The sequence below is a fragment of the Styela clava genome, chromosome 13 (assembly GCF_964204865.1).
Source record: "Styela clava chromosome 13, kaStyClav1.hap1.2, whole genome shotgun sequence".
In the NCBI taxonomy this organism is placed as follows: domain Eukaryota; kingdom Metazoa; phylum Chordata; class Ascidiacea; order Stolidobranchia; family Styelidae; genus Styela; species Styela clava.
Window position 1 is genome coordinate 8161800 of NC_135262.1, and position 19608 is coordinate 8181407.

Below are 19608 nucleotides of genomic sequence, written 5' to 3' on the forward strand. Positions count from 1 at the left end.
AGAACACAGCAATGGCTAATCATCGCAAAACTAATACGACAGTGGCATTGGGTGACTGGTATAGGCTTTGAGACGCAAAGAGATTGTAATTGCTCGCGCGTACCAGATTACCTAAACGAAAAACTCGTTTCGCAGGCACATTATTCAAAATTGGCACGTCTCCGCAGGCCGCACAATTTTTCTTTGCGAACCGCACTTGACCCATGGGCCGCAGTTTGCTCACCTCAGATGGTGGTGAAGAGTTATTCGACCTGACCATAGCTGTAAACCCTCGTATACCAATTGTTTTGTATCGAGCATGTGTCATTGGTTTCCCTTCACCAAATCGAACCATTTTTTTTATATACCCATGATCTGATTTGGTATACACTCGGTTGAATAACACTGTCTATTCTATATAGTCTATCTGTCTATCTAGTCTATTACTCTCCTGATTTTATAATCAGTTTTTATTTATTTGTTTTTACCAACCATTTTATCGCCTTTTTGCTGATTATGGAGTCGAAATAAACTTATCTTATCTCTTTACTATATCTGATCCATTCGTTGCCGTGGAAGACTATTGCGCTGCTGTATATACGAACAATACACTCTACGTGTTGCAGTCAAGTAACAGTGACTCGGCCATATTATGGGTAATACGATTTGTTTAATCATTTAAATACTGACAAAAGAAAGCAATTGGGCCTAGTTAAACGGCAGTAATTATACGTTATCTTCGTCTAGAATGAAGGCCGTAACTACTCATTAATTTAATATTGGGGTTAATTATTCTCGTCCGCGTGTGTAAATTAGCAAACAAAAGCTTGGTGTAATCTGAACACATTTGGCGCCAATAGCTTTTGTGAACAAATTATGTTCGGTACCTGACTTTTAGCAATAGCTTCGCCGCGTTCCACGGCAAAAAGCTCTAAGCTCACTCCTAAACAATTAATCAACTCCATGTATGTTTATTTGTCCCGCAATAGTGAGCAATATAAATAAATTGACAAGTAATAATATTGGAGACGGGATGCACGCACAAGACCGTGCTGGCCTAAAGCACAAACGAGCGGCATGCACCCCTTGAGACAAATATAAAACATAAATTATTAGAAAAAATACGTATCATATGGTCCCTTATACAGACAGTTGTGCGAAGTGAGGCGATGGGTTGGTGTGGAGAGAGTGGTAAGGGAGAAGTATACAAAGTTGTTTATAAGACAAGACAATACCGGTATATATAAAAACACAACACCAAATACACATATACATATTGAAGAAATAAAAATTTAGGCTTAAATACAGCACACCCTTGAGTGGTGAGACCATATCATATGAATGGGCGAAATATAAGAGGTAAATGTGCGGTTCTTATGCCTGTATGGTATGTGTCACTCAAGGGTGATAATAGTGTCTTTGATAGAATATGGCTTATTTTGCCAAAATGTGAACCATACGGGTTTTGGTTAAATATTGCAGTGTTGCGTATCAAATTCTTAGGTATTCTTGTTCTATTTAAAAATTAAAGCCAAATGTGGTAAAAATTAAAGAAAAATAAACTCAGTGAAAAGTATTTCAACAAAACCTATCATGATTGCATTTTTGCCAAAAGAAAGAAATGTGTAAAAAGATAAGCATTGTTTCCATGTCAAGGATTGCCCAAAATGAATTAAAATCACAATTGAATAATATAGTTTCCTGGGGTAAGTGAAGGGAAGAATATATTCGATTTTGTGGGATAAGCAAAATGAGAAAGAAAAGGCCCAGCATGCTACTTTGACAAAAGGCATTGTCTCTATTGATGGCTGAATTTAAATTTGATGTACCGGAAAATGTAATTTACTATCTTTAATCTAATTTGCTGTTCTTTTGTCTTCGTCTAATTACGCATGATGATAGAATTAGAACGGCATTTTTGAGACACCCACATTTACCAGTCACATGAAACTGGCAGAACACAGAGTTTTGTATTATCAACCAAAATATACCTAATATATTTAAATACAACAAAGACAGCGACATGCAAAAAATGATACTCATCAAAATACAAACACAATTATATCAATATTATTTTGTAGGCTTTGGTGGTCGATGACGAAGCATAGAAGATTTCGTAAAATACAGCCATTTAAAAAAGATTCAAAAGCTGTTTTCTTCTAACAAGCACTGATATACGATTTTGTTATTACAATTTCGCTTTACCTGATGTCAAGATTTTTCATTCGTTGTTTTCTTCTAATTTATATGCATTTGTTCTTCGTACTTTCTGCCTCACTTTTTCACTGAACACTTCAATTATTTCTCCCGATGCTATTTTATATCCCGGACATCTGCTTGCCACTAAACTTAAAGGTCAATTTATATCTGAAACACTGTTTAATGTTCAAATATATTTATATACGGTATCATCTACTGTAACCTGTACAAGAGATACCGGTAGGCTACCGTTTCCCGGTAATGGTCAAATGTAACTATTTTCATTATGAAACCTATTGTGTCAATTTGATTTATTACACCTGACTCGCTTTATCAGTGCACGCGGCCTAACACTTCACATCGTAACTACGTGGACGGCTAGTTCACCTTCGAAATTCCCCAAACTAATTCCCGTATATCCGTTTGTTGAATTATTCGTACGGATACTCACCTCCAATACTTGGAGGGGCTAGAGTATAATTTTATTCCAATTTTCCTTATTTTAGTTCTATTACGAGTTCGGGGACTGTCTGTGTTAGCCAAGTGAATATCCTTCTGGCCATAGGTTCCAGGCCCTTCACACTACTTGATGTAAATAAGCGGAAAAGAATTAGTTACCCCCATATCGGTACAAACACTTCCGGAGCGCCGTTTTAAAACTCAAAAATTATATACTTTTTGAAGTAGATGAATACACTTTTTGAATGTCGCTGGTCGATAGTCTTGGGATTCTATCAACCCTTCCCCATTGAAACTGGGTAATTACCACATTCTCGTGATTTGTGCTCAATAATAATAAATAAACTTGATTTGACGTTAGGGATTGTCTGCCTAGTACTGAAACATTCCATCTGTCAAAGTACGGTGCGTTTATTTACATTACAATATAGATGCATTTGCACAATTATCAAAATACTCAATGCACCCTTCAATCTTTCAGTATCTTGACATTTAACGAGCAAGCTATTTTTTCTCTTGCCTGAATGCACGGGGTGAATGAGAAATGATATTCCAAAAAAAATCTGTGTTAATTTAATGTCATTGCAACTGGAGCTTCTGCGTTTTGAATAAGAGCATCGGCCCAATTTATATAGAGCAAAGTGCACAATATTTAGAATGGAGCAAAACGAATAAATTCCGTAAATATCAATTACAAATAAAACGAAAATGATATACCCGTGGCATACTTTTATAATATTATCCCTATGTAAAAACGACCAGAGATGTTTGTCACAAGTAGAGAATGAATATCTTAGACTTAGAGCATCTAGAATTTAACGACTTCGAGTATTACAAGAAGTTCATAAGAGTGCCAACGCCCAGAAATCGTCATTAATACCATTCTACCTCGTTGCTATTGAGTTTAAGATTGCATATCAAACCTGGCAAAATTAGCAGAAATTCTTCTATTTTCAAGGAATTTTATTCATAAAATATAAAATACTCATTTCAGTGCTTGTTTAGAGTCGGTTTGGGCAATGCGTACAAAAATATATTTTTAGAAATTTTAAGCTGAAGAAATTATCTGCACTGAAACATTTGCGTCGCGATTAATTTAGGGCAAGGTTCGGCAACCTCTTGCCAATCGAGGGCCAAATTTAAGGCCTGTAAATCTAGGCGGGCCGCACATATTTTTTTGAAGAAAGTTAAAAACCGAACGGGTGGTTAATGAATCACATTTTTTACGCAGATCGGGAGCTGAAATTTTAGACTTTAAATAGCGAGCGAACAATGCGACGACTCGTGGATTCAAGTTGTCTTACTAGGCAAAAAATTTGCAGATGACATTTAGTGGTACACTTGTTGTTGCATTACGCTTGATAGCTTTTCAACCGCAGGTGACACACTGAATGAAGTCAAGATTAGAACATTTCACTAATCTTAGTACTCCGCTCGTTCTTAGTAATGTTCATTTTCGAAAATAATTGTTCGCACGCATATGTACTTACAAACATCGATGTGAATTTTTTTGCATGGTTTGTCAAATTTGGATAGAGATTTCTTCAAAGAAGATACTTTTTTATAAAAATCAAGCGGTGGCACATCTCTCGGATAAAAATTGAACTTTATTCCCCTACTGTATTGCATCTCAAGAAGCTACATTTTCTGCAACCGAACAAAATTTTCTGCAACCGTCTCCACGTTGACATCAAACAGAGTATCAAGCAGCCTGAATTCGTTTTCAAGAGAACGAAAGTCAGCAAAACGGGAGGAAAAATCGTACTGTAACTTCCGTATTACAGAATCAAATTTAAAGTTGCTTGTGCCCTTTCTATCCTCGAGGTAAAGTGAGCGTAATTTGCTTGCTGACTAATTGCTTCGATATAGTGATTGAAGGTTGCTGTTGTCGCTAAAAAGCTATTACTTTTATTTATTTCCAAAATTTCTGTGGACTCTATGGGGTTCGTGTTTCACTTTGAATTCGAACTACCGGTATTGTAAAAAAAATTGATAGTTAGTTTTGGCCATTGTGTGCATATACGAACATTGCTCTGTTGTATAAAATAATATATCTGTGTGCTCAACACTAGTGTTATTTTTATACCGTGATCAATATATTATTCTTTCTGTGCACAAATCATATCATTGAGAATCCTTTTTTATCGATTTTTTTATCAGAATTATTACGATACTGTACTTGGAATTGGAAAAAACTTACTATTTATGTGGGTATTATTTCAAAGTAAACACTATTCTTAAATAAAGCAAACAAAGTGTGTTTGTTTTAGTTCATAATGCTTAATTTTTTTTTGGCATTGTATATCATAAATAGCAACCATTGCATGTTACCTGAGAACTTACATTGATCGTTGATAAAAATCGCAACCTATTTTGTGTTATATCTTCATCATGTCGCCGGTTTACCTTTGCTGGGTTTTGCGCCACAGCGAACATATGGGAGTGAAGACCACAAGTAAAACTCAAGTGCATTTCACCCAAAAGTTGATATGATCAATACGGTTGGTTGGTTCTGATATCGCATGGGAACTACCGACATAATGTCTACCTGGATGCAGTTCATCTTTATTTGCGATGATATTTTATGATGTCATTTCAAAAGAAAATTTGTAATTATTTCAATGAAGTTAATAAAGTCATTTATCAATCTATTGTCTATCTTTTCAATGTAGCTATAAGCGCTATAGTTTTGTTTGATAACTATTTTTACTTATTTGTACAGGGTATTATTTCAGCAACGGTGTAAAATAAAAACGTCTTTCCGCTTTTTTTTTGAAAAACAAAATTGAATACAAATGAAAACAAGCAATGAAGAAAGTCGTTAAAATTGCACTAAATTTTTCTATAAAAATGAAGATTTAATTTTGAATCAAATACATTTTTTAGGAATAGTAATCTACATTCACTCTACATTTCATACGTAAGAAAAAACTGTAAACTTGATGGTGTGCAACTTCAAATACAAAAGTCAAAACCAACCCTAACTCGAAACATTCAACAATAGTTGAAAAGGTTAATCGAAATAGTGCAAAAGTTTAATGATATTCCCCCTAATCTATATCGGATACCTATCTCAGTTTCAACATTTTTGTTTTATATTTTTATCACAACTATCCACAAGCGATAAGCGGCACAATCGAATATATATTGCATGGAAGAAGGCCGAATAAAAGCGAAAATATAACATCGTGAGTGTATATATATATAATTCGTTCTACTATAAAAAGTTGAAAAAAGTTATTTCTGCAAACATCGCATCGCATATAATCTTTTTTCACAAAACTAATCAAAGTAAATCAACAGGTCCAATTTGAATTATGCATTATATTTTTATTGCTCGTTGAATACCTGTGTCGCAGAATGAAACCCACCGTACTTATTGCGCCGTTCTTCACTAGAAACTCAAGTCAATTGGACCTTTTCACGCACATTTTAGTCTTTTCAGATATATTTTGAGCTCATGAGCAGAAAACTTTTTTTAATATAGATTTAACGTAACTCTATAGGGATTAGTTATCACTACACATAGATTGTTTGTAGATTGGTCTGGTTTGTATATTATAATCCCAGCATTGATTGACAATAATTTGGTCTTGCGTTCATTAACTCAAACTGTCTATCTGTCGATAGCCTTCGGCTGTAGTAAAGAGACGTTTAAAAACACCTTATCGATAGCCTTCGGCTGTAGTAAAGAGACGTTTGAAAACACCTTATGAGTTTATTGCGATTCCGACAAAATATAGAGAAATACAATGCACACACAATTAGATCAAATCTAGTCTGATTAACACAAAACACATTGCTGAATATATAGCTTTCTACCAAGCAATTAAAATATAATAAAGAAACAGATTTTTAAATTAACAATTAAAGAATCACGCGTCATTCCGGTTTCTGGTTAGCTTTCGGTTCACTATAATTGAACATTATAAAAAGTGTTTTCTTAAAGTTCATTACTAGCAATTAACTTGTTATTGCCAAGTCACCGTGTTCCTGGTCACGTACTTACTCCAATTATGAGATGTAAAAAGTTGTTTTCAAGTGGATAATTTGGTTTTAACCAAATTATGATATTTCGAATTTACGTTATTGGAATATTACTGGAAATAAATTTTATTTTTACATGGGATGCCACCGAAAAGCTATTAAAACTTGAAATTGGATTTTGAGAAATTGATAATTGCTATAACGGGAATAATTAATTCTGTTTTTGAGTTTCTGTTTTTGAGTTTCTCACGAATTGGGCCAATTTGGTGTAGTTTTGTAGTTATATAACAACTAATTGGCTACATAACTCCCCCGCAGGAGTTCGGAGAATTCTAAGGTTGCAATTTGGGCTGTGAAGGCGGAAATGACGTGCTGTTTTCATGAAATTCAACTAAAAATAAAGAATAATATTTTAAGCTGTATGAAGGTAGAGTAAATATAGTTATTCCTGAGATAGTGATACATGAGATATTTTAGTGTTATAGGTATTGATGTAATTGCACAAAGTAATTCTTTGTAAAACACAATGCTAGAAAGAAATCATATTAAAATATAATATGTACAATATGAGCATTGCTATTCGACTAGTCTGCCAGACTAGGGTATAAATTCGAATTGGATCTATTATTGGGATTTGGTCTAGGTTGATAGATTTGACCCCTCTGATCTTGTCTATTGTTTTGCACAAGAGGTTGGGGTGGTTCAACAGGGTTCACTTGTTCCCTGCGAGCAGCCAAGTATTGCCGAAGCCGTTGTATTCTAGGAAGTCCTTCATCTCTCAGTTTCGGGCAAAGTTTCTTGATAAAACAAACGGTCCAAATAGTGGCCCAAATGAGAGATAAATGGAATAAGAGCATATAAATACCCGATAAAATTGACGTCTTAAAGAAGGAGAGGGCATGAACAAAAGTGTCTTGCACTTCATGTGAGATAACATCAGTATCAGTGTCTGATGTGCTATCTGCATTAGGTAGGGTTTGCTCAATTAATATTCGTTCTCGAATAAGGATAATGTGAATGATTGATAATAACATATTATTTATATCATCATAACCCTGGTGTCCCCTTGGTAATTCGTTATATGCTTCATTGTAATCGATGGGATTAAAATTGTCGACAAAAGGCTTGAATGTGGGTCTCAGAAATTTTACATGCATATCCGCATGATTTAAAGTATAATTGACGTAGTTATAGAACCGACCGTCAATTTGAAACGTAGATATACGACCAGGCATATAGTTTTCAAGAAAATGAATACCCACATAAGAGTTAGAATCAGGGAATATTTGTGCAATGATCGTTTCATTGCTATTATTAATAAAGTGCACTGAAGGTCGGGTAGCATATTTACCATGTAAAAAGAGGTTCCTAAGAACGGTAACGTTAATACGTTGGCATTCAATTTCGGTCAATATATCACCCACGGCTGTTCTGTTCCCACCTAGTAACTGACTTAGGATCTTACCGGGGTATTGTTTAGACAGGAGTTTAATATTAGTTAGAATGCTTTCAATTTGGCATTCCAAATAATTAATATCTGCTGTCAATTTGTTTATTACCTCGGAAACCCTATCAGTGCTTTCTTGAATAAACCCAACTAGATGAGAAGATTCTGAAAAATTCTTTACAGTATAATCGTAATTAAAGGCGGGATATTTAAGAGTAAAAAGGGATGAACCATCAAGTGCAATGCAATATTGCGTTTCAAATAACAAACCATGATTGGTACAAAAAGTATCAGTCTTAAAACATCTTTTAACTAACTTGCCACATGAACCCCAATTATGGATTGATTGCCCGAGTCTTGGAAAATCTAAGCGGTAAATCTGATTAGAAGAATTATAATGTAAAATAAGTTCAGTAACAGTTGTTTGGTATTGAGGACAATCAATTAAAGGGTGATGTTTCCAAATTAAAGTTTGACGTGCATGACCCAGTTAATAATATGTAGCAGGTGGAAATTGAAGGGAAAGCACCTAACATTACCCCATGGAAAGAATCATAGGAAATTTGAATACGAGACAAATGAGCATTGATCACTTGTCCGTGTCTAGAGGATGGCCAACTATAAGTAACTTTTGCCTTGTTTTGGGTGGACCAGGTATTTGGGGAAGTGGGTTCTAAATCTCCAATATTACCAGCTTTTAACGTGTGTACCCAATCTTCACAATATAAAGAGGTGGGTGGTTCTATCATGGTAGAAGTCAGTTTACTCGAATGTGCACCAAAGAAAAATTAATGACTAGACCATTTAGTAGCAGACTTCTGACACACATATAAAGTAATATTTGTATAGCTAGAAGATAATTCATGTACCGTAACAGCGCATTGCTTAATAGTTTGGGGTGTCTCCTTAGGCTTAGTCCAATTATTGGGCTTTTGAATAAAGTATTCAGCTTTGGGTCTATTGGGGTGGCACAGGTTTACTGTAACTGTTGGAGTGGGTAAAGCACATTTAAATGGCAGACTAGACGAACAAACAAAAAGATACACACAGATTGCGAGGCATTTAATAGTAAACATAATCGTCTCTCTGCGGTGGTCTAGTTGTCCTTCCGTGTCGAGTCCTTGATTGTAAAGATCTCGAACCTTGTTGATTGCTATTAGTTTCCTCGTTCTGCGTAATAAGTAAAGAGTCGTCAATATCGGTTGATATTGGTACGTTATACCTGTGTCTATATATAGTACGTCAGATTCAGTAGTTGGGGTATTTGAATTAGAAATGTCCTGAGTATCGGGAGTAAAAATCTCTTCATGAGCCGGCTTAACTCTACCAATAGAAACAGTGGCAGGTTTGCCTTCAAAATCAATTTAAAAAAAACTTGTCGTATTTTTGTATAACACGAAAAGGTCCTTGATAAGGTGGTACCAGTGGTCTTCTAACTGCGTCAACACGTAGAAATATGTGACTGCAAGTATTCAATTCTGGTGATAAGAATGTCTTTCTATTTTGAGGTGTTCTTGGTGTGATTGGTTTCAACTTATTGATGAAATTGCTCAAGCGTTTCATAAACGCCTGAGGGTTAGTGTTGATACCCGGTTGGTTAGTCGAGAAAAATTCTCCAGGCAATTTCAATGATGTTCCATAAAGTAGTTCGGCGCTACTGTATCATAAGTCCTGTTTAATTGCAGTTCGCATGCCAAGTGGAACTAAACCCAAGTTTTGCTACCAATCTGCAGTATTCCGGCAGTGAGTCATCAGAGATGCTTTTAATTGTCGTATTTGTCTTTCAACAGCTGCGTTTGAGGCTGCGTGATAGCTAGTTGTTGAAATGTGTTGAGAACCGAGAAATTGCATTGCTTCTTGCCATAGAACACTTTGAAAACAACCTCCACGGTCACTGGTGATGATTGCAGGTACGCCATATTTAGAAATCCAGAACAAAAAAAATGTTTTAACTACCGTTTCAGATGTAATGTCTTTGATAGGAATAGCTTCTACCCATCTCGAAAATTTGTTTCTTTTTCGAATGTTTTCCGATTTCGATGACTCGTTTTAAAATTTAGACAATAGAATTCCTACCAAAGAATATAAATAACTCAATTATATATTGAAACTCGCTAAATCAATTTACTCGATCTGAAGTCTGACAAGATTTAGGTCAATCCCACAATTGAATCTCTCTCCACTTTCCTGTTAGAACAAACCAATGTCTTCGAAATTTTTATGAAGTTATGTATGTCTGATTTACCAGATGATCCAATGAACGGTTCTTGACAAGAACTACTGTATTAGGACTATGAGCACATCTATAAACCGACCTAACAACTACACGCGAAAACTAGAATTATCTTATTGTAGCGTAATTTCTAATCACGACAACACTGCCGTAATATAACGCCCTCATGTTAATCTCAACTCTGACAAGACTAATTAAATGTTAAACCTTTTTTTTATTAAAGGCGGTGCTTATTATTGATAAACATCGCTTTACTTCGGATTAGGGTGTCGTGTGTCCTTTTATACAAGTTAGGAGTATCATTGTTTAATTTCCTCGTAGAACAAGCAGGAAAAATTGGAGCCTTTTCTTTTCATATTATAGGCCGGGAGCAAGTAGTATTGCAGCGAATATTGGCCGTAACTACAATTTATCGTGACAATCAATCCTTTGTTTAATAATATTTAACTTAACCTTGCGTCGCCGCTGTGAAAGAAATATTGTCAGTGAAGCGTTCACATTGATTTAGGGGTTTTGTTTTTTATCAATTCTAAAAAACATCGTGTTTTAAAACAAGGGCTTGTTTTGAATCAAATTTTTTTTTTGTATTTTTTATTGAAATACCCCCTGCATCGCCGCGAAACTACGCCAAAACGTTGCATTCGGGCAGCTGTACACGCAGCCGGAATTATAGTTTCAAAAATGTAAGCAAAAATTCCTATTTTGACTCTTACATCTATTGCGTACATTTATCGCGACTTTCGTATCTCCACAAAAGTCATAAGATTTTACCCGGAATGTTTATCCGAGATATCAAATAGAGTTTCGGCCTTATTATTATCACAGTTATTCTCCCTTTTGCAAAACCTAAATTTTTTTTGTTACAGTTTGATATGTTTCTCCCATTGCCAAAATCATTCAATAGTGTTATTGTCGGCACTTGCGAGAGAAATAAAAGGGCAAACAAACTGTATTTTATTACAACAATTAATTATTATTGCTAAAAACACTAAATTGGTTTAAAGTTGTTATAAACCGCTGGACGTATCTTTTCACGTTATGAATTTCGTGCCCGAGCATATATTGATGGCGATGATCATATCATTTACTATGTCGAAACGCTTATTCGACTATTCAGACCGCAGAAACTATTCGAAAAAGGTAACCGTTTTTGTGTTCGAGATATGAAATAATCGTCAATTCTACCACGCTTTTGTGAAGTAGTGCAATTTACTAAATTAAATGAAGTTTTTATGAAGTTTGATTGCAACAGTTTTTGGACTACCACGCGTTTCGCCAAATTACTGGCGTGATTAAAGGTCGCAAGGGAGGGTAAAATAGAATCGTCTTATCAAATCGAATATTCGGAATACTTTTAACGAATTGTCGAATATCGGGTATTTTTGGTATATATACAACAGACATTCTAATGTTTGTGAGCTATTTCCGCCCGTACTCTTTTTTTACAAGGACCAATTATAACACAACGGCGAACGTCGAAGTTTGGCTTTATATTCCTGGAAGAACTATGCGTTCATATCGGCGACATATAATAAGGAGTAAATTCGGAATTTTATTCCGATTTCTATCTTATGCGCCGGCTTTGATCTTTTCCCCGCCGTTTGTAAATTACCTGTCCCAATTTTAAGCTAACAATATTACCATTTCTGACACCGGAATGCGGATATCTATGACGATAGTTGACATTCTTATGATTTTACTTTTCTTTCGTGCCTGTTTTATTTTCCTATTGAGTAGTAAAAAAAAACTGCAAAGTCATTGTGTGAATTCTAAATGTTATTTTGAGTTCAAATGATGATTTAATAAATCGGCTATGATGGCAATTTTACTAGTCAAATAATAATTCCTTGGTAAAATTTGGGGAAATTCTCGCACAATAATTTGTTACCTTGTTTGACATTTTTAATTTTACGAAACGGTGTTGGCGCGCTTTATGCAAACCTTAGAATTGAAACAATACCCAAATACGACTCCTCAAATTTCTCGTTTGTGTTTGTTAGCAAGAGCCGTGGGGTAATTCTTGCGGAACTCAAGGGATTGGGAATTGGAATTACATGAAATAAATTCAAAAATCAAATCTCTTCTCGGCACACTAATGTGCCGCGGCATAGTGGTTGGGAATCACTGCTCTAAAAGATCGATAGATACCCCATATTCATAGCAAATTCGCGGGATTTTAGCCAGTCGTGGCATAAACATAGTCACTACCAATGGTTGGACACCAATGTCGTCAGAGCAGTTCATTGAAAGCGCTTTATAGAAACTTAATATTAACTAACCGAGTTAAAATTCGTCACCGGTGTTACCAAGGTTTAACAATTTTTTAGTATATATTTGAAGTTATATATAGCCTTTGGACCAATAAGCATGTATTATTTAAAAAAAAAGTTTTCACAATATTCTCATTATTTACTTACTATAAGGTGGAATCTCTCTGCTCTCGTGTAAATAAGTTAACGCTCGGGTATTAGTGTTAGTATTGCCTCACGTGTATAACGCTGTAAGGCTACAGGCTAGCGAAATTTTGTCCATGCATATTATAAGTTGCTGTTTGCCAACTACATTACTTAGGAAAAAGTGTTCCATAACCCATTTCCACTGATTATACACCAGAGTATTTTTTAGACGTTACTATTTCCGTGTCATCCAATATTCAATCATTAATATATATATATATATATATATAGCTTATGTTAGGAAGGAAGCTTGCAACACTTATCAGTACTACTTCCTACTTGGCACCTTGGATACTCTGCTCAAGTAAAAAGATCAATTCTTCAGTCACGAAAAACACAAATAAATATGCTTTGTCTTACACGACATTTCATTTTCACTTGGTACATCGAATAGGTACATTAGGTAATGCATATACGGCATGTTCCTAGTTCAAAAATCCATTCAGACTACAACATTATATTGCTTCGAAAAACAGTTCCCTTGACTCAAACTGCTAAACAGCTGTTATGCATATCGCCTAGAATGTCTTTTTGAATTTTGATACAGAATTAGTTCCACAAATCAACTGTGAAGTATGTAATTCGAATATTTTTATAGCGCAAGTGAGTATTATTTATACATCGCAAGTTCTATCAGTTATTTCAAAAATACAAGTTCGTGTTATTCACATGATTTTAGAATTGAATTCTGCCTAGAGCTATAGTCAAAATTTTTATACTTTTGAAAGTGGAGAATAAAAAAACTATAATTCTTTGGTTTCTAAAAAATCTAAAATTATTTGAGTCAGTATTTTATGCAAAGTTCGAAGTTCGTCCCAGCAGCAACAGGATAGCTACGCACATCTATAATTTTGCAATGTCGTCACTCAGTATCCAGCGAGAACTGACCTGTTCTTTTTATTTGTATATGTACTCTTTATCAGCAAAGCGGAACGGCGCTAAATACTACGAAAGGTTTGCATTGGCCGTTCAGTGTACGCAAAGATAGATTGTCAAGCTATGTGGTAATTTGGCAAAGGCAATTGATATGGAAATACAGGTTGTTGATTTTGAAGATTGTTTTAGAAAAGGTGAAAATGAAAGTGGCGATACGGCTCTGACTGAGGCTGGGACGAAGTTATGTGAAACATTCTCCAAAGATGGTTTTGCATACATCACTACCAGCGTGATAACGAGGTATGTAAGCAGGTATATATGCCAGTTGACATATGGGCGATAGCTCAAAGTGTTCAGTCTATATATATCGAACATCTTTGGTAAGCGCACAATTGCCGTGTTGATGAGTCTAATGAATCGAAAGTTTAATTTTTTTAATCTCCTTAGAACTTATAGTGCGAAATATACTACAATGTACATTGTTTCATAATGATTTAAGAGCTAAGCTGTGTGCTGAAAGTAGATGTAGGCTAGTTTGCTTGAAAATGAATCGCCATTTCGAGGTTTATAATTGAAATACTCGAATCCCTTTTACATTCACAGAGAGGAAGTTTTGGAAGTTGACACTTTATCCCAGAAATTTTTCTCACTGCCGACAGAAAAGAAGAAGACTTTCAACAACGGACGCACTGGATTAACCTACGTTCCAATTGGAACGAGGAAGTAATTTTTACCGAGCGTTATTATTATGCGAGAAACTGCATTCAAATGTTACGTTGATCGGATAGAAGTAACAATAGATAAAATGGCGCATGGGTTGATGGATTGATTCCTCAGATAAGATTTCTTTTATAGAGTTGAATTTATATTTTGAATTTGGTCCACACATCATTCCTAAATGTTCCAATATAAATGCCAAGCCGTAATCAAAAATAGTTGTTTCAGTTCATGAAATAGTGGTTAATACGACACACTAAAAAGTAATCAACAAAACAAAATAACAACAAAAATAAATTATCTGCATTGACCGCAAAAAGATAGCTTCTAATTTATATTACTTCACACAAGCTGTAAAAAAACTGCCCTCTTGTACCATGTGACCATTAATAAATCAATCCTGTCAATGGCAATCAATCAAAAATTTGGCGGGTTTTAAAAAAACTCGAATGCATAAAGTTTTGACAATTTGATTTGATCACCGTAATAATTATTTAGAATGATTAGTTTAATCGGAGAAGAACTACATCGTAAAATGCCATATAATACCGTTCACGGTAAGTTACTTACGTTCACGTAAAACAATTTCAGAGCTTCCATAAATAGTTTTGCACCCCCTCAAAGATGAATTTACAGAACACCATATTTATATTAAATCAGATCTCATTCGAAAAGTGTGAAGAAACCAGATTATGTAGAAGGTCTGCAGCTTCCATATTTCATCGAAGCCGAGTATTGGCCTGATTTACCTGGATTCCGAGAAAAAATACAGAAGTTTGAAGAAAAATGTAAAGTTATTGGATTACAAGTTTTCAAGTCACTGGGCCTCGCTATGAAGTTAAAGGCAAGTGAATGCGTACTTCCAGATTTAAACTGTAGATAATAGATATGTTGTTTTAGAGACACATTTAACTGAGTTTTTCTATGCTTTGGCACCAATGAATCCTTTTGCACCGAGTAAATTTTAAGAGAGTGTATTCATTAAAAATTAATTTTATGTATCTAATTACTTCCAACTGTGCTTTCGTTTTAATCTCAAACCACAAATTTTTTTTTAAATTCTCTTTTCTCTGAATTGCTCAGACGATATGTTAAGATACATAAACTTGATGAATCGTATTAACAGTTATTCACAAACCTGGCAAAATTGTTTATCGTAAAATTTGTCAAGCATTGCCCTTTTACAGGATAAAGATAAATTCCTCAAATCTCATCTTTCGGTTAATTGTGAAAAGAATCCGTCTATACTGAAACTTCTCCATTATCCTCCTGTGAATGATGACGTCATATCGGAAGGAGTTCAAATTAGGTTTCCTGAGCATACTGATTTTGGATCTTTGACGTTTTTATTCGGCGATGATTTGAGCGGACTGCAGGTTGGTATAAATATATCAAATAAATCAGAAAAAATTAATTCATTTTTGACATATTTGGAACCTTGATCAAGCGAAACGTAACAAAATTGCATTTGTAGCAGTGTGCAGCAAAACTCTCAAATCCATTCGAATAGTCATATTTTTACTGCAGCATTATAAGCATACGAATCCACGAGCTAAAAATCACAAATGAATGATAGGTAGTCAGTCAGTTTTGTATAGCGCCAACTGTTGACTGTATTAGAATAATAATGCATTAAAATTAGTGGGAACGTTTCAAAAAATTGACTATTTCGCGTTGTATTGCCGAAATTGACATGTAATATTTTATCTCACTTGTCACTTATTCCTATACTAGATAAAGAATTCCGAGGGAGAGTACAAAAATATATCTGAAGTTCCGAATTCGATTCTTGTCAACGTTGGTGATGAACTGCAATATTGGACAGGTGGACGACTTAAATCAACGGTATTTTACCTGTTTTTATATCACTGCTGATTTATTTACTCAGTATATTTACATCTGATTTTACTTACGTGGTTGTTTAGTTATACTTATTCTTGCCTGCAAAACAAGCAATGACAAAATTTCACACCAAATTGCTGATGATAAATAATTCCCAATGTTTCTTAATCAATTGAGTGAAAAGCTACAATTTATGGTGTTAATCCCACATCCGATGACCACTTAAGTGTGTATTATTTAACTCAAATATTAGAAGAGAATATTCATAGTATGTGCACTGTTCAATTGTATTTCCTAATCTCAGGCATTTTCTAATTTTACCGGTGCATTTTCATATTTTTTCTCCTCTAACGAAAGCATTAAAAAAACACTTCAGATGCATCGTGTCGTTCGTTATTCCTGAGGACAGAGATAAAAGGTTACAATCCAGAAGATCGCTGGCCTTTTTCTTTCAAATAGACAAAGAAGTCATGTTGGATAAATTAGAATTTGAAGACGGCAGCATATCAATCACCGATGTACCAATGTCTTCAGACGAATTTGTTGCAAAGCGCTTTAAAGAAACTTATTATTGACTCAATCTGTAGATTTAATGATTTATTACGCAATTGCTTGTTACTATTATAAATGATTGATAAAACGTGTGTAAAATGAGTGATAAAAATGCTTTACATCATGCTATTTTGATTGTTACACTCAAACGCCTCGATTCAACATCTTGTACAATTTATTACTGTTGTTTTGACTAATTTAAAAATAAGCGCTTATAATCTAAATACAACATCGAAACTATCGTAGAATTCCAATGTTTAGCTAAAACACAGTCTTACTATTTAAAGTAAATCTAATTAAAGACTAATGCTTTCTGCCTTCAGAGGTAGAATTGTAAACAATTCTGTTCATAAACTGCAACTATTTTTCAATTGTATACCTGTAGTGTACAACAGTCCGATTTTTGGACCTGTGATCGAGAATCTTTGCAGGCCCCTAAGAACCTCTCAAACCGACGGTACCAACCATATTGTAAGCATATCTGAATTAGAAAACCGATACAACAAGATGGAAAAATATGAAGTGTCACCCACAAGAACCTTAACCAAGCATAATTTAAAGTTTGGCAACCTGTTTTCAGAATATAAAAGCTCTTTGTCTTCGGCTTCTTATCATTGGGCGTCAATATGTTTTGTATAATATTGTAAAGAATAATGCTGGGGAAGCAGTAAATTATTGATTTTCAATGGTGTGTAGGAAAAGTATGCGAACAATTTCCGATATTGCTCGCTAGTATGTGCAATATGCAACATCTGCCCATCCCTAGCCTATATTACCCCATATGCCACTCAGAAAGCATAAAGAGAGGTATGTATAAATAAATATGACTGGTTTAAAGTGTCTCAAGTAGGGCTGGGCATTTTCGAATACCTGATGATTTCAGAATCGAATCGAATAATTTTTTCGAATCGAACCTCGAATACTTTAGAGGGGGCTCCCGAAGTATGCGAACCAAGATGGCGGTCATCGGCATGTAATATGTGTACTAGGTTAGGGTTAGGCCATAATTTTAGGTATAAATACTACGGGAGGCTCTTGGCTAGTCTTCAAACTGATAGGACTAAAATAAGGAAACTTGGAAAAAAATTATCGCCTAACCCTAACCTGTTACCCATGTTACGTTTCGATGTCAGTCATCTTGGTTCGCATACTTCGGGAGCACCTAAAATTGTATGTAACTTTTTTATTGTATTAGGCCCCCAGACACATAAATTACTGAAAACATAGAATACATCACTCAGGCAGATTGCTGAGCGTTCACATACAATAAAAAACACGTTTTCATCAATAACTCGCTACAGAAAAGAGTCATATGTCAGAATTGCGTTGAAAAAATATGGCTTCAATACAAAAAAATGAAAAATTTAGCTCGACCATTGGCGGAGAGAAAAAAACAAGATGGCGGCGATTCAAAATTTTGCTCTGAACCGATTCGAATATTTTCATATTCGATTCGAAACCCTCAATCACAAATCAACGGGTTCAATCACTACCGACCAGACCTATGTATATTCCTTTTCCTCCGACTGAGGACAACATAACTAGACTGAAACAGTACATTTTGGATAGTTTCAAGGCTTCCGCCTTCGACCGATCTCCACCATTCCCCACAATGCAGGGACCACCTGCACACATCTACCTCAAACCGAAGGCTATCCCATATGCACGCCACACACCGATTCCAATACCCATACATATGGAGAAACCAGCAAAGCAAAAACTACTGGACGATGTCGAAAAAGGTAAAGCCCGTACCTCCAGGCATGATCACACCAGGGTGTTCACACACTCTTGAAGAAAAATGGATCTATCCGGCGAACTATTGATTTACAGAAATTGAACGCCCAGTGCATACGAGAAGCTCACTATAATCCATCTCCATTCAAAGCTGCCTGCAAAATTCCTCCTAACACGAAAAAGTCTATTTTGGACTTCACTGATGGCTATCATAGCGTTCCACTAGATGAGGAAAGTCAACCACTGACAACGTTCATCACACCATGGGGAAGATTTATGAACACACGCCTTATTCAAGGTTTTAAATCTGCAGGAGATATTTTCAATCGCAACCTTGATCTCATTCTAGAAGAGTCAAACATTGAAAAAGTACAGCATGTAGTGGATGACCTATGCCTATATGAGAGTGACATTCAATCATCCTTCTATCAAGTTTGGGATTTTCTCACACTGAGCGTTCAAAAGGGGATAGTATTCAATCCTGATAAATTCAAATTCTGTCAAGATACCATCATATTTGCTGGCCTTAAAATAACCCCTGCTGGGATTGCACCTGCCCCAGCGCTTCTTGACTCCATCAAAAACTTTCCACCTCCGACAAACATTCACGACGCTCGAAGTTGGCACGGCTTGGTAAACCAAATATCATGGGCTTACGCCATCTCCCCCATTATGCTCCCATTTCGCGACCTAATAAAAAAGGGATCCAAATGCATATGGGACGACACTCTTCAATCTATATTTGAGAAATCGAAAGCGAAACTTATCACTCTATGTGAAGAAGGGATTAAATCATTTGACCTTCATCGACCATCTTTGATTCAATGCGACTGGAGCAAGGACGGCATTGGCTACCTACTTCTACAGAAATATTGTACCTGCGGTACAAATGAAGCCCCAAATTGTTGTCCTGATGGTTGGCATCTCGTATACGCCGGCTCTCGGCACACTTCACAAGCTGAAAGAAACTATGCACCCATCGAAGGCGAAGCGCTTGCGGTTGCTTGGAGCTTAGACCATGCCAAGTCTTTCATCCTCGGCTGTAAAGATCTCATTGTAGTAACCGATCACAAACCCCTCATCTCATTGTTCAGCAACCGACAACTATCTGACATCAGCAACCC

The 19608-nt window shown here is 35.5% G+C and overlaps 2 protein-coding genes across 3 annotated transcripts; one reads left to right on the forward strand and one right to left on the reverse strand.

Moving 5' to 3' along the window:
* Positions 1–6343: 6343 nt before the first annotated feature.
* On the reverse strand, positions 6344–8549 carry LOC144431369 (uncharacterized; the record flags this gene model as incomplete). The annotated part of the gene is made up of 1 exon (XM_078119416.1): positions 6344–8549. A coding segment is annotated over one exon (1341 nt), but the record flags the coding sequence as incomplete, so codon positions are not given.
* A 684-nt stretch (positions 8550–9233) lies between these two features.
* Positions 9234–16839, forward strand: LOC120333363 (uncharacterized). Of its 2 annotated transcripts, none has more exons than XM_039400774.2 (6): positions 9234–9981; positions 13684–13936; positions 14240–14359; positions 15014–15197; positions 15541–15729; positions 16088–16521. In XM_039400774.2, exons 2-6 carry the CDS (start codon positions 13788–13790, stop codon positions 16226–16228), a joined length of 783 nt encoding a protein of 260 aa, XP_039256708.1. In that variant the 5' UTR covers positions 9234–9981; positions 13684–13787; the 3' UTR covers positions 16229–16521. The 2 variants fall into 2 exon arrangements, with proteins under 2 accessions (XP_039256708.1, XP_077975479.1); XM_078119353.1 differs by lacking the exon at positions 9234–9981 and adding an exon at positions 16572–16839 and having other exon boundaries at positions 16088–16198.
* The last annotated feature ends 2769 nt before the right edge of the window (positions 16840–19608 follow it).

Excerpts from the sequence above, each read along its gene's own strand:
- LOC120333363 (XM_039400774.2), top strand. The coding sequence starts at position 13,788 with ATGGAAATACAGGTTGTTGATTTTGAAGATTGTTTTAGAAAAGGTGAA. Across the intron at positions 14,360-15,013 it reads GTTCCAATTGGAACGAGGAA|ATCTCATTCGAAAAGTGTGA; the intron begins GTAATTTTTACC and ends ATATTAAATCAG. Across the intron at positions 15,198-15,540 it reads GCCTCGCTATGAAGTTAAAG|GATAAAGATAAATTCCTCAA; the intron begins GCAAGTGAATGC and ends GCCCTTTTACAG.